Source organism: Stegostoma tigrinum, chromosome 1 (assembly GCF_030684315.1).
Source record: "Stegostoma tigrinum isolate sSteTig4 chromosome 1, sSteTig4.hap1, whole genome shotgun sequence".
NCBI classification, from domain to species: domain Eukaryota; kingdom Metazoa; phylum Chordata; class Chondrichthyes; order Orectolobiformes; family Stegostomatidae; genus Stegostoma; species Stegostoma tigrinum.
Window position 1 is genome coordinate 65,495,087 of NC_081354.1, and position 14,151 is coordinate 65,509,237.

General features: G+C 40.0%; 1 protein-coding gene across 4 annotated transcripts in view; it reads right to left on the bottom strand.

The window, feature by feature from the left end:
• Positions 1 to 1,601: 1,601 nt before the first annotated feature.
• The window catches only part of LOC125464332 (epidermal growth factor receptor substrate 15-like 1), a 50,498-nt gene continuing 37,948 nt past the window's right edge, over positions 1,602 to 14,151 (bottom strand). The window contains exons 6-10 of one of the 4 annotated variants that reach the window (XM_048556678.2): positions 10,571 to 10,660; positions 6,694 to 6,892; positions 6,368 to 6,454; positions 5,650 to 5,826; positions 1,602 to 4,323 (exon numbers count right to left, since the gene is read on the bottom strand). In XM_048556678.2, coding sequence (XP_048412635.1) covers positions 4,319 to 4,323; positions 5,650 to 5,826; positions 6,368 to 6,454; positions 6,694 to 6,892; positions 10,571 to 10,660 — 558 coding nt within the window. In that variant the 3' untranslated portion in view covers positions 1,602 to 4,318. The remainder of the gene's footprint in view (positions 4,324 to 5,649; positions 5,827 to 6,367; positions 6,455 to 6,693; positions 6,893 to 10,570; positions 10,661 to 14,151) is intronic. The other 3 variants (XM_059646021.1, XM_059646024.1, XM_059646019.1) reach the window with 3 other exon arrangements.

Consider the following 14,151-nt stretch of genomic DNA (forward strand, 5'->3'; position numbering starts at 1 on the left):
GTGCTATAGACTGTACACTCTGTGCCATATCATACTGTAACAGACTTCGATACCAGAACAGGCTCCAAGCAGAAAAGTTTTCTGCATTATTGTTTCCAGGGTGGATGCCTCACACGTTCGGCCACTGGGAAATGAGGATGATCTTCTGCAAACTGAATTGTTGACTCCATTATATAAGCCAATAACTGAGGCTGATCTTGGAAACAATGCAGCCCATTTATCTGCCATGTTGAAGCAGACACCAGGCTTTTTGAGAATGAGGTTCTGATACTTGGGTCAATCTGGAGAGCCTGGCAGTTCAATTCAGAGTATGCAGTGTATTCCTCACATGCTGTGCTCTGCACACATGGCAAATAGGTGATGTGGTGGATGCTGAAAAACTAGGAGAGCAGCAGAAATCTTCTGAGGAGGAAGACAAGGACATTTAACAGGATAAACAACACCTTCAGCAAGAGCAGGACTCAACTGACGCCCAGTTCAGATGTGAGTTGGGATCATCGCCTGCTGACTGTACACTTGGTGCTCAAAAAGAAAGTTGTCTCTGTTTATTCCAAGAAGCAGATACAGCATCTTTTGTGTTCATTTTTTCTTTGCTTTCATTCAATAAAAAATAAGTTTTTAACCGTTTGAAGGCTTTCCAACATGTGATACTTATACATCAAAAATTGACAAAATGTTGTGCTATGCTAGGTATTAGGTAAAGAGCAGCATGACTTCAGAAAGGGCTTTAATATGACATTGTGCTAACCAACGGGACTCTCTGTAGCTTCATTCTCAGAGCTGCTGTTACAATGACAGTCTACCAGACAGGTGGTATTTAAAAAGCAACATATTTGATTTTGAGATTCTACTTCCAATTTATGTGACCTCATATGCTTTTCTTTGTTATTTCCCTCCAATTATATGTACTATGAAGGGCTCTTCCTGGATGGCAGTGTTTGACCTGATGCATAGCTGGGCTTTAAATATGGCTCCAGTGGCAAAAATACCAGAAAATCTCAGAACAGCAGCTGTTCAGGTGCTGGTGAGTGTATGATAGCATGAGCACCACAATACAACACACATTGATGTGAGATGCAGAGAATTGCATGAGATAACTGAGTGAGCAAAGCCCTCTGTGAAACTCACTGAAATATATGCTAACATTTTGGAGAAATTCTGTTCAAAATATCAAAAGGTACTTCATTGGATGCAAAGGGTTTCCTGACGTCCTGAAAGAACATGCATTTATGTACTGTTATCTGTTCGTGTTTACTACTATACCATTTTAACAAAGATTCATCCAGTTACATTGTGTCAGATTTGTCTGAGGGGTGGGTTGGAGATGGAGAGTCTGTTTTAAATATAATGTTCAGAAAAACGGAAAGAAAACAAGAGAGGATTTTTAGGGGAAGGAAAGCCTAGTCTTTGCTAAGGTTTCCCTGCCTGAGAAGAAAAATCATTCCGCTTTCCTGTTCTTGCAGCTAACTTCTTCCTCTCTCTTGAAGGAACAGACGCTTACTAGGCAAGAGTTATAGACTTTGCTTGAAAACAAGACTAGGGCAAAAGAAATGCATATCCATATCTGGGGTAATTATCTCTCTTGTCAAAGTTTATTACATTTGAAGTAAATCAGCTCCACAATTATTACAGTACATATTCACATGAACAAAATATATCTGCTACTATATTTTTAAATGAACTTTAGAACAATTGAATGGCTAATATTAAAAAGATTGATCCACACAGTACCTGCACCAAGACAACAAGAAATAAACACTTGTACATACACAGCAGTTTGTATGACCACCAGGCATCTTGGTGCTTTATGGTCAATTAAGCACTTTGGAAGTGGAGCTACTTCTGTAATGTAGGAAATGGGACAGCGAATTTTCATTCAGTGAACTCCCAAAAACTGTGATGTGATAATGACTAGAATCTGTTTTTATGTTATGTTGTTTCAGACATGAATATTGCCAGGAGACTGGAGATTATTCTCTTCAAAATAGTGCCATGGGATTTTTTTACAATCATTTGAGTGGAAGTTGGAGCCTTGATTTAATGTCACATCTGAAACATGGCGGGTTTGACAGTGCAATGCTGCCTCAGTACTGCACTAGTTTTACAGATACGATGTCTGTGCTAACTGATTCAGAGTTGAAAGTGTTACCACGATGACTATAAAGATTGATAATAGTACATCACATTTTTTTTTGTATTTTTAAAAAGAAACTGTGCATATTATGAAATGCCCTGATTATGAAACATTTGCTCAAGCAACTGCTGATTTGTTGAAATTGAGAAACTATGGCCAACTGTTCTACCCAAGTGTGCAGTGTGCAGGGATCAGGCTTTTTGGATTTTTGACATGTAATGAGGCAGTTTTAATAAATGATGTCAGGATAAATGATCACCTGGGAAACACTGACCACAATATCAAATTTAGCATTCAGTCTGAGCGGAGGGAACTGGGTCAGAAACAACTGTGTTAAGCTTAAATAAAGGTAATTATAATGAAACGAAGGCAGAGCTGGCTGGAGTCGACTTGGAAAGGAGTTTATCAGCAAAGGTGAGAAACAATGGCAGATAATTGAGAAAATAGTTCGTGCCTCACAACAATGATATATCCTAGAGAGAAGTAAGAATTCTAGAAAAGAGATAAGCCCACCATGGTTAACCAGCAAACTTAAGGCTAACATCAAATTGAAATAAAATGAACATACAATTTTAGCAAAGATTAGTAGTACGCTAGAGGATTAGGAAAGAAAACAAGCATGAAAACCAAAAAAAAGTGGCAGAATGTAACCTATGAGGTAAATTGCAAGTAATATCATGACAGCAAGAGCACTTTTAGATATAGGATCAGGAAGAAAGAAGCCAAAATTAACCTGGCTAATTAGACAACGAGGGAACAGGGAAATAATAATACTGAACCAGAAAATAGTAAGGCTAAAATATCACAGAACCATAAAATTGTTGTGGCATAGAAGGAGACCATTTGGCCTCTTACTTAGTTTTTTTTATTATCATCATCATTAGCACCTGGTGTCAATCTCTACCTTTTTCCCATATCACTGCACACCATTTCTAACCAAATATTCAGCTAATGCTCTCTTGAATGCCTCAGTTGAACGTGCCTCCATGAAATTTCCAGGCAGTGCATACCATAGCTGAAAGTACTCACTGTCAAAGGTTTTTTTTCCCTCTTGCATCACCTTTAAATCATTTTAAATCCATTGCCTCTTTTAGAAACAGGAACAGCATCTCTCTAACTACTCTACCTAGTTCACTCATGATTTTGAAAACCTCTATTAAATCTTCTTGCAGCTCTCTTCTCTCCAAGGAGAACAGCTTCAACAGTTACCAACTTCTTCTATCTAGTTCATGAGGCTGAAACGATCAGGTTATTATGCTTATTGTGTGGTAGGTGAGAATTTTTACATACATTTTCAAAAATAATTAAGATCGCTAGTCAAATGCAACTTCATATTCGATTATTTAATGCCATGATTAACAAGGGAGTCCAAGATTATTAGGTTAGACAATAATGTAGATTTGAAACCACAATCTTATTAAATGGCAGTCAGTTGAAAAGACTAAAAGGTCTGCCAAGCACTTGTATGTTCATATGATTCCAGGACTCTTCAACTGAGCTTAACACTGCGTTGGTTTCAATCTGATCCAGTCTTGTCAAAAGCACGTCAAAAGTGATAAGACATGCTTTAAAGGAATCAAAACTGACCCAAATGAAATTAACATTGATGAAAGAACAGTAGAAACTATGGAAGATCTGTGATATTCCTCTGGATGAGTGAAAGAACCCAAGGGAAATAGACAGCTGCATTTTTAAAAGCTTTATTTTTATTTATGACGAACACATACTTAGGTCATAATGCTTGAAAATGTAACATTTAGGATGTTTTTTAAAAGTTGTAAATGAAATGAAAAATTACTTCCAAAGCAAGAAATTTATTATATCATTATTTGTTAAATTATTCACATTTTCAAATTATGTATTTATGAAACAAATTAACTACAAAGCATACGTTGAATATAGGAACTATTCAATGTACAATATTTTTAAACCTAAGCTGTGATATTTAACCATTCTAGCTGCAAAGAAATGTTGGATTAGATGCTTCAAACCAAAGATTTTATCCTTCCTAAAAATAGTACGAGTTTATGTTCTGAATCTAGAATTAGCATTTCTACTTTTTTCTTTAATTTGTACTATAGATAATGTCCTTTAATGTTAGTGCAAAGCACTGATGTAGGTGTTAGTCTGGTTTTGAAATAAGATAATTGTGTAGATATCTCCTCTTCAGGTTGATTTTCAGATTTATTCTGGAAAATAAATATTATAAATAAATCTCCACATTCCTTGAAGTTCTTAAAAATCAAAGTAAGTAAAAGTAGATTTTTCCCAGATGTTGGCCTCTTCTACCTTTTTGTTTTCTTAGAAGTAATAGCAGACAAGGACTTTTCAAAACCAATAATAGTGACCTCTTCCAACATCTTCCACTCTTGCTTCAGATTTTAAATATGATGGTCCACATTTCTAACATTGAGAACTTGTAATTGTTTACCTCTCCAATCCTCCAATCGTTCTTTTCATGTTTCATCCATTCACACAAACTTTGTCTTGCAACACTTACACGACCACTTCTCATCTTCTTGGCTCTGTGCTTGCTGACCTGGACCTATTTCTCTATTTCTTAAATAATTGTTCTTAGCCTTTGTAAAACTGGTGTTTAATCTCAATCCTTATCTCTTCTCTCAACATGATTTGCAACTTTCTCAACACTTGCCACCACCTGAGTACCTCGGATGTTAACCTAATCAATTTTCCACATGTTAGTTCAGTTTAAACAGTGCAAATTGCGACACTGGATAGAAAGTGCACATTTAAGAGAGGAAAAAAGGACCAATAATTTTCCATCTGTATCTGGAATGCTACTCTTTCATGGTCTTACCATACTCTCTACAATGGAAACATACATTAGGTTTTTTTTGATGAATTTGTTTGATATGATCCCACTTCCTCCACAAAATGCAACTCATTCAGAATTAGATTCTGAGTACTTTTTCATGGGAATGGTTTTTCTATGGCTTAGAACCAATAGATTTATTTGCACTATTGGGTAATTTTTGTTAATATAAGTAGGAAATATATTGTGATTTTCGCTGTCAAGAAAGCCAAATTCCTTGGGTATTGGTGCATAAGCATGCATGTGGAACAGGTAGACTTCTCAAAGATTTAGAAAATTTCAAACTACTGATATAGTCTTCAAATTAACAGCCACCACTCCTAACCTCATGGATGAGATGGACCTCACTGATGTGGCTGAAGATGGTTTAGCCTTACTGGGGAACATCTGTGTGATGTGCTGGGCAATTCTTTCGTAGCTTTCTCAGTTGCTGATACTGACAATGATTCCTAATATTTACTCATTAGTAAGTGGAGAAGATTAAATAATTTTTAACTTGTAAGTAGCTCAAAGAAAAATAGTCAACATGATATAAACGTAGAAAAATTACTTCTATGATTTTTAATGATATAAAATTTGTCATTTTCTCCAAATTACCTGCTAGGCTTTTTATTTTAATTAATATTGCCAAGAGGTTTTCTTGAAATGTAATAATAACTTACTATTGTTCCCATGTTCTTACCTTGTAGGCCTAAAGCCTTTATCATCTCTGTATAGGAGAATCTGTCATCGTTATTTTCATCAAATTGTTTAATGTTTTCTTCAGTTGGTGCCCATCGACCAAGAGTATTCACTAGGTCCCTATACGTTAGATAGCCATGCCCAGTCCAGTCTGCACCATAGAAAAAGGACTTCAGTGCTGTTAGAAGGCAAAGATCATGCACGTTGATCAAAAATTAGTTTTTCCACTTATGGAGAGCCAGATAATCTTAATTCACATTCTGAGACAAAAAAAAGTAAAATAGTAATGTGTAATCTGGAATCACAATGTCCTGATGTGAAGTGGTGGATGCTGGAGCTTCTCAATGGGAGTGTGCATTTTATAAACTCTGAATTAATTTATTAAATTTAGTAACTTATTCAAGGTCAATTCTTACTGAGAGTTATTCTCAATTATATGAAACTAACAACCGTTTTATTAGCATGTTAGTGGATCTCCCATGGTGTTGCTCCTGGTGAATCAGAGCTTTTTAGAACTAAACATATGATGTATCAAGAAACAACATTATAATTAAATATGTTGATTTCTGTGCACCTTGTAAAGTCATCTGTGGAAGAATTTTTTATTTATACACAAACTATATAGTTGTTTTTGTGATTTGTATGTGTCAGAAGAAAGATTTTATGATTCCTAAAGGAGGAATTTTTAATATAGAATTGAACATTAATATATTTCCCACCTTTCAAATTTGTTATTGAAGGAATTGAAATGATATTTCTGAGCACAGATTTAAGCGAGGTGTTTTCTGTGGGAGGTGTCTGGACATCTGAAAGTGAAATAACAGATGTTTCATATCACTGAAACTGCAATAGCATTAATGTGAAAATTTCATTTAACAATTTGTGAGATATAAACATATTATCTTGATTATTGCCTGAAATACATTTTAGATTATCTGATTATAAAGTACTTATAAGGCAGTTTTACAGTTATATGAACAAATTGTATTTGATATAATTCAATTTCTAAACTATGCATAAACAGAATCACAGGATATGCGGTTACCTAGTTTTCCGTCAACCTCATGGCTCATTAATGATGTGACTTTGGAACTTTCCAGCTGCTGTGGGAGTGTGTATGGAGTACTTTCAATTTGGAGTTGTGCCATGGTTGCAGAGGGCTGGCTTGTTTGATTCAATGCATCTTCTTTTTGATAAATCTCATCCTTCAACTGTGAGATCTGTTGGAAATTGCTATCCAAATCCTACAAGAGATAACATGATGCAAACGATTTGGAAGCTCAACTGATCCTGCACTACAACCAAGCTTCAGTCAGCAATCATGAATTTGTATTAATTTACATTGCTGGACCAGAGGAATTTAAACAATATTCAACTTAAGTTGCTCATCTGTGATATAGCATCAATGATCTGAAAAATGCTGAGGTATGTGCCAGAGCAGTCTTAGCCAATTAGACTTCTCCCCTACTTTAACACAATAAGCTAGATTTTTTTTCTTAATGTCTCCCTGGAGGTTCAGCAAAAAGCTAGAAGGCATCCCACAGAAATGTTACACCCCCAATTTGTTTTAACATGGGTTAATGATGAACACAATATGCTTAACACAAAAGAAAACTTCCTATAAAGTAACAGTTATTCATTTGTAGACGTAGTAAGAACTGCTGATGTTGGAGTCAGAGATAACACAGTGTGAATCTGAAGAAGCACATTTTTCTGAAGAACAAAGACAAAGAACAAAGAAACCTACAGCACAGGAACAGGCCCTTCGGCCCTCCAAGCCTGCGCCGATCAAGATCCTCTGTCTAACCTGTCATCTATTTTCTAAAAGTCTGTGTCCATTTGCTCCCTGCCCATCCATGTACTTGTCCAAATATATCTTAAAAGACGCTAATGTGTCTGCGTCTACCACCTCCGCGGGCAACGCGTTCCAGGCGCCCACCACCTTCTGTGTAAAGAACTTTCCACGCATATCTCCCTTAAACTTTCCTCCTCTCACTTTGAACTCATGACCCTAGTAATTGAGTCCCCCACTCTGGGAAAAAGTTTTTGCTATCCACCCTGTCTATACCCCTCATGATTTTGTAGACCGCAATCAGGTCCCCCCTCAATCTCCGTCTTTCTAATGAAAATAATCCTAATCTACTCAACCTCTCTTCATAGCTGGCACCCTCCATACCAGGCAACATCCTGGTGAACGTCCTCTGCACCCTCTCCAAAGCATCCACATCCTTTTGGTAATGTGGCGACCAGAACTGTACACAGTACTCCAAATGTGGCCGAACCAAAGTCCTGTACAACTGCAACATGACCTGCCAACTTTTGTACTCAATGCCCCGCCCAATGAAGGAAAGCATGCCATATGCCTTCTTGACCACCCTATTGACCTGCGTTGTCACCTTCAGGGAACAATGGACCTGAACACCCAGATCTCTCTGTTCATCAATTTTCCCTAGGACTTTTCCATTTACTGTATAGCTCGCCCTTGAATTTGATCTTCCAAAATGCATCACCTCACATTTGCCCGGATTGAACTTCATCTGCTATTTATCTGCCCAACTCTCCAGTCTATCTATATTCTGCTGTATTCTGAAGTGTCCTGACCCAAAATGTCAACCTTCCTGCTCCTCTGATGCTGCCTGGCCTGCTGTGCTCCTCCAGCTCCACACTGTGTTATCTCAATCATTCATTCATCATTGTGTTTAGGAAGATTTTTTAGCTCTTGCAGACGATATTCATGGTTAGTTTGATGGAAGGCAATCAATTTCCAGAAAGACATTGGTGTAAAGCATAAATTTGAATGTGGTTATTCTTACATCACTGTGACTGCACTTCCGAGAGCTGTTAAATGGCTTCCAGCTTTAGAAAGTGCACTGTATCACTGTGCATTATCTTGTATCACAATTGTAAGTATGATTGCAAGACTTAATTCCTTCTTTGAACTCTGCAACTAAAACATCAAAACATACGCACAACTTGATAAGAGATTGTAGAAACTGCCGATGCTGGAGAATCTTGAGAGAACACAGTGTGGAGCTGGATGAACACAACAGGCCAAGCAGCATCAGAGGAGCACGAAAGCTGACGTTTCAGTTCTGAAGAAGGGTCCAGAACCGAAACGTCAGCTTTCCTGCTCCTCTGATGCTGCCTGGCCTGCTGTGTTCATCCACCTCCACACTGCGTTATCTCCTACAATTGAATAATCTCTCTTTGTTACTTCCATGTAGTTTCTATGACTCTCACTCAACAAAAGACACTCTTTAAAGTTAAGGGACTTTATGGTTCTGTTCAACTCAACTCAGAAAAATTGAAAGATTTTAAACTTCATTTTTTATCTGCCATTTGAGAGTTTGAAAAGATACCATCAATCTAGCTGATGAAAATCTCTTATTAGGTATTAAAATACATTCTCTGTCATGCTGTAGCAAGGTTTGATGCTTTGAACTGGAAATGATTACTTTCCAGTTCACTGGATGAGTGCACATTCAAGAAACGCAACTGATTCAGAACAAAACACTTCACACAATCAGCATACCATTCCCCACAGTGTGCATTCTCTTCTACCACCATTCACTAATGAAGGCAAGCATGCCAAATGCGGTCTTAACCATCTTGTCCACCTGTGACTCCACTTTCCAGGAACAATGCACCTGCATCCCAAGGTCTCTTTGTTTGGCAACACTTCTCAGGGTTCTGTTGTTAACTGTACAAGTCCTGCCCTGATTTGCCTTAGAAAAAACACCTCACATTTATCTAAATTAAACTCTATCTGCTACTCCTTGGCCCAATTGATCAAGGTCTGTTGTACTCTGAGGTAATCTTCTCCACTGTCCACTACACCAGGGGATGTCAGGTTGTGGCTGTATAAGACACTGGTGAGGTTACTTTTAGAATACTGCATTCAACTCTGGTTTCGCTGATATAAAAAATGGTGTTAAACTTACAAGAGTTTAGAAAAGATTTACAAGCATGTTGCTGGGACTTGAGCTATAAGGAGAGGCTAAATAGGCTGCGGCTTTTTCTGTGCAGCATCAGAGGCTGAGGGATGACCTTACAGAAGTTTATAAAGTTATAAGGGATATGGATAGAGTGAATAGGCAAGGTCTATTCCCCAAGGCAGCGGAGTCCAAAAGTAGAGGGCATAGGCGTAAGGTTGGAGGGGAAAGATTCAAAAAGGATCCGAGTGGCAACCTTTTCATGGAGATGGTGGTGCATATGTGGAACAAGCTGCCGGAGGAGATGATGGAGGCTGGTACAATTACAATGTTTAAAAGGGATCTGAATGGGTGTACAAAAAAGAATGGTTTCGAGGGATTGCCAAATACTGGCAAATAGGACTAGATAAGTGTAGCCTATCTGGTCGGCATGGATGAGTTGGACTGAAAGGTCTGCTTCCGTACTTTATAACTCTATGATCACTGGAATATAATTATAGCAATGTTTACATTGTTTACAGATTTACATGTTTACAATGTAAGTAATGTTTGCAATGTTTACAGATAACAACTCATAAAGTCTCTGACAGCATTTTCAAAACTTACAACCTCTACCACCTAGAAACACATGGGCAGCTGATACACAGGAACACCATCACCTTCGACAAACCCTCTAAACCACACATTATCTGAACTGGAATTATGTTCCCATGCTTCACTGCCACTGAGTCAAAATCCTCAAACATGGCCCTAATAGCACTGAGGATATATCTAAATCAAATGGTTCAAGAAGGCAGCTCCTGATCATCTTTGTAAAGGCAATTAGGAATGTATAATAAATGCTGGCCTTGCCAACGGCTCTCACCACGAAAATTAATTTAAAAAACACAATGAGCAGACTGCTTCTAAAAGTCAGTGGTTTGTTCAGTATTCAAAGTTTTACACTTAGTTGAAAGTACTTTAGGAATAGTCTGAAGAAACAATACTAACCTGTTCTAGTTGACTTTGGTGAGATTTTAAATTCTCTGACACGTTGTGCATTCTTTCCAATGATTCTTCAAACTGCTCTAGTTCAGTAACCTTTAAAAAAAAGTGATACCTTACTGTATCTGAAAGAAACCCAGCTAACTTTCTGAACAATTGAGTAAACAGCTCACTTTCAAGATTCACAATGTCATTGTAAATCTGTACGTGAATTTTTCCTGTTAAGCTGAAAACAAGATGGTGTGATAGTTTGAATGTTTCCTGCAGACATCCCTGTATCGACAAATGAGTAATGGGTTAGGGAGACAACATAGTCGTGACCCAGACAGACTAAAGGATTGCAGTGTCAACCAAAGGCAAAATAATCGAAGATAGTCAACGGCTGTCTTCGATCTTATCATTTAAAGTACTGTACACAAGGTAAAATGAGTAAAAATGACTGCACATTATAACCATTTTTGCACATATTAAATTGCTCATTCCATTCTTTTAATAGGGTCTGTAATTGGTCTTCTTTTGGTAATGTGATTATGGGATTAAATTCCAGAATCAGTCACAGAAAATGGCCTGAGATAATGGGAACTGCAGATGCTGGAGAATCCGAGATAACAAAGTGTGGAGCTGGATGAACACAGCAGGCCAAGCAGCATCTCAGGTGCACAAAAGCTGATGTATCGGGCCTAGACCCTTCATCAGAAAAGGGGGATGGGAAGAGGGTTCTGGAATAAATAGAGAGAGAGATGGAGGCAGATCGAAGATGGAAAGAGGAGAAGATAGGTGGAGAGGAGACAGACACGTTAAAGGGGTGGGGATGGAGCCTGTAGAGGTGAGTATAGGTGGGGAGGTAGGGAGGGGACAGGTCAGTCCGGGGAGGATGGACAGATCAAGAGGGCGGGATGAGGTGAAGAGGTAGGAGATGGAGGTGCAGCTTGAGATGGGAGGAGGGGATGGGTGAGAGGAGGAACAGGTTAGGGAGGTGGGGACAAGTGGGCTGGTTTTGGGACGCAGTAGGGGGAGGGGAGATTTTGAAGCTTGTGAAATCCACATTGATAATATTGGGCTGCAGGGTTCCCAAGTGGAATATGAGTTGCTGGTCCTGCAACCTTCGGGTGGCATTCTTATGGCACTGCAGGAGGCCCAGGATGGACATTTCGTCGAAGGATTGCAAGGGGGAGTTGAAATGGTTCGCGACTGGGAGGTGCAGTTGTTTGTTGCGAACCGAGCGGAGGTGTTCTGCAAAGTGGTCCCCAAGCCTCCGCTTGGTTTCCCCAATGTAGAGGAAGCCACACCGAGTGCAATGGATACAATATACCACATTGGCAGATGAGCAGGTGAACATCTGCTTGATATGGAAGGTCATCTTGGGGCCTGGGATGGGGGTGAGGGAGGAGGTGTGGGGGCAAGTGTAGCACTTCCTGCGGTTGCACGGGAAAGTGCCGGGTGTGGTGGGGTTGGAGGGCAGTGTGGAGCGGACAAGGGAGTCACTGAGAGAGTGGTCTCTCTGGAAGGCAGACAAGGGTGGGGATGGACAAATGTCTTGGGTGGTGGGGTCAGATTGTAGATGGCGGAAGTGTCAGAGGATGATGCGTTGTATCTGGAGGTCAGTGGGGTGATTTGTGAGGACAAGGGGGATTCTCTTTGGCTGTTATTGTGGAGACGGGGTGTGACGGACGAGTTACGGGAAATGTGGGAAACACGGTCGAGGGTGTTCTCGACCACTGTTGTGGGGGAGTGTTGTGGTCCTTGAAGAACGAAGACATCTGGGATGAATGGGAGTGGAATGTCTCATCGTGGGAGCAGATGTGGCAGAGGTGAAGGAATTGGGAATAGGGGATGGAGTTTTTGCATGTAGGTAAGTGGGAGGAGGTGTATTCCAGGTAGCCGTGGGAGTCGGTGGGCTTGAAATGGATATCAGTTTCTAGGTGGTTGCCTGAGATGGAGACAGAGAGGTCCAGGAAGGTGAGGGATGTGTTGGAGATGGTCCAGGTGAACTGAAGGTTGGGGTGGAAGGTGTTGGTGAAGTGGATGAACTGTTTGAGTTCCTGTCGGGAGCACGAGGCGGCGCCGATACAGTCATCAATGTAACGGAGGAAGAGGTGGGGTTTAGGGCCTGTGTAGGTGCGGAAGAGGGACTGTTCCATGTAACCTACAAAGAGACAGGCATAGCTGGGGCCCATGCGGGTGCCCATGGCCACTCCCTTTGTCTGTAGGAAGTGGGAGGAATCAAAAGAGAAGTTGTTGAGGGTGAGGACGAGCCTCTCCCTCTCTCCCTATTTATTCCAGTTCCCTCTCCCCATACCCCTCTCTGATGAAGGGTCTAGGCCTGAAACGTCAGCTTTTGTGCTCCTGAGATGCTGCTTGGCCTGTTGTGTTCATCCAGCTCCACACCTTGTTATCACAGAAAATGGCCTTTTCTGTTTTGATATGCAGTCGACCCCATATGGACTATATATTCTGCAGGGATAGGCCAAGTCATTTGAATTAAATACAAGTACCTTATTGAAATTCCTAGTCTGGCTGTTTCCAATCTGATTTTTATTCTTCTCACAGCATCAAGCCTACCCTAGCCAATGTCACAAATAACATCCTTTGCAACTGTGACTACAGTCCAATATTCTGCCAGGCCCTTCCTGATCTTTCTGCACCAATTGGTCCAGAAGAAAAAGCTATCTTCCATTTCTCCTTTACTCTAGAACTTCTAAACGGTAAGAAAATTCGTAAAGCAGAAGTACGAAGGGATCTGGGAGTGTTGGTCCAGGATTCTCTAAAAGTTAACTTGCAGGTAGAGTCCGTAATTAAGAAAGTGAATGTAATGTTGTTGTTTATCTCGAGGGTTGGAATATAAAAGCAGTGATGTGCTTCTGAGGCTTTATAAAGCTCTAGTTAGGCCCCATTTAGAATACTGTGTCCAATTTTGGGCCCCACACCTCAGCAAGGACATACTGGTGCTGGAGCGTGTCCAGTGGAGATTCACGTGGATGATCCCTGGACTGGTAGGTTTAATGTACGATGAACGGCTAAGGATCCTGGGATTGTATTCATTCGAGTTTAGAAGGTTGAGGGGAGATCTAATAGAAACTTACAAGATAATGTATGGCTTAGAAAGGATGGATGCTGGGAAGTTGTTTCCATTAGGCAGGGAGACTAGGACCCGTGGGCACAGCCTTAGAATTAGAGGGGATAAATTTAAAACGGAAATGAGGAGACATTTCTTCAGCTAGAGAGCGGTGGGCCTGTGGAATTCATTGCCATGGAGTGCAGTGTAGGCTGGGACGTTAAATGCCTTCAAGGCAGAGATCGATAAATTCTTGATCTCACAAGGAATCAATGGCTACAGTGAGAGTGCAGGGAATTGGAGTTGAAATGCCCATCAGCCATGATTTAAATGGCGGAGTGGACTCAATGGGCCGAATGGCCATACTTCCACTCCTATGTCTTATAGTCTTATGAACCTGTCCTTGCTCTGCTTCAACCTGACTAATCATAGTGACTCCATTTAATTGTTACTTTTTCCTCCTGTTTTCCTACTGTTCAATCCACCTTCTATAGTGCAACTAACTTGATTCTGTTTGTTAGTTGTTGAGCTA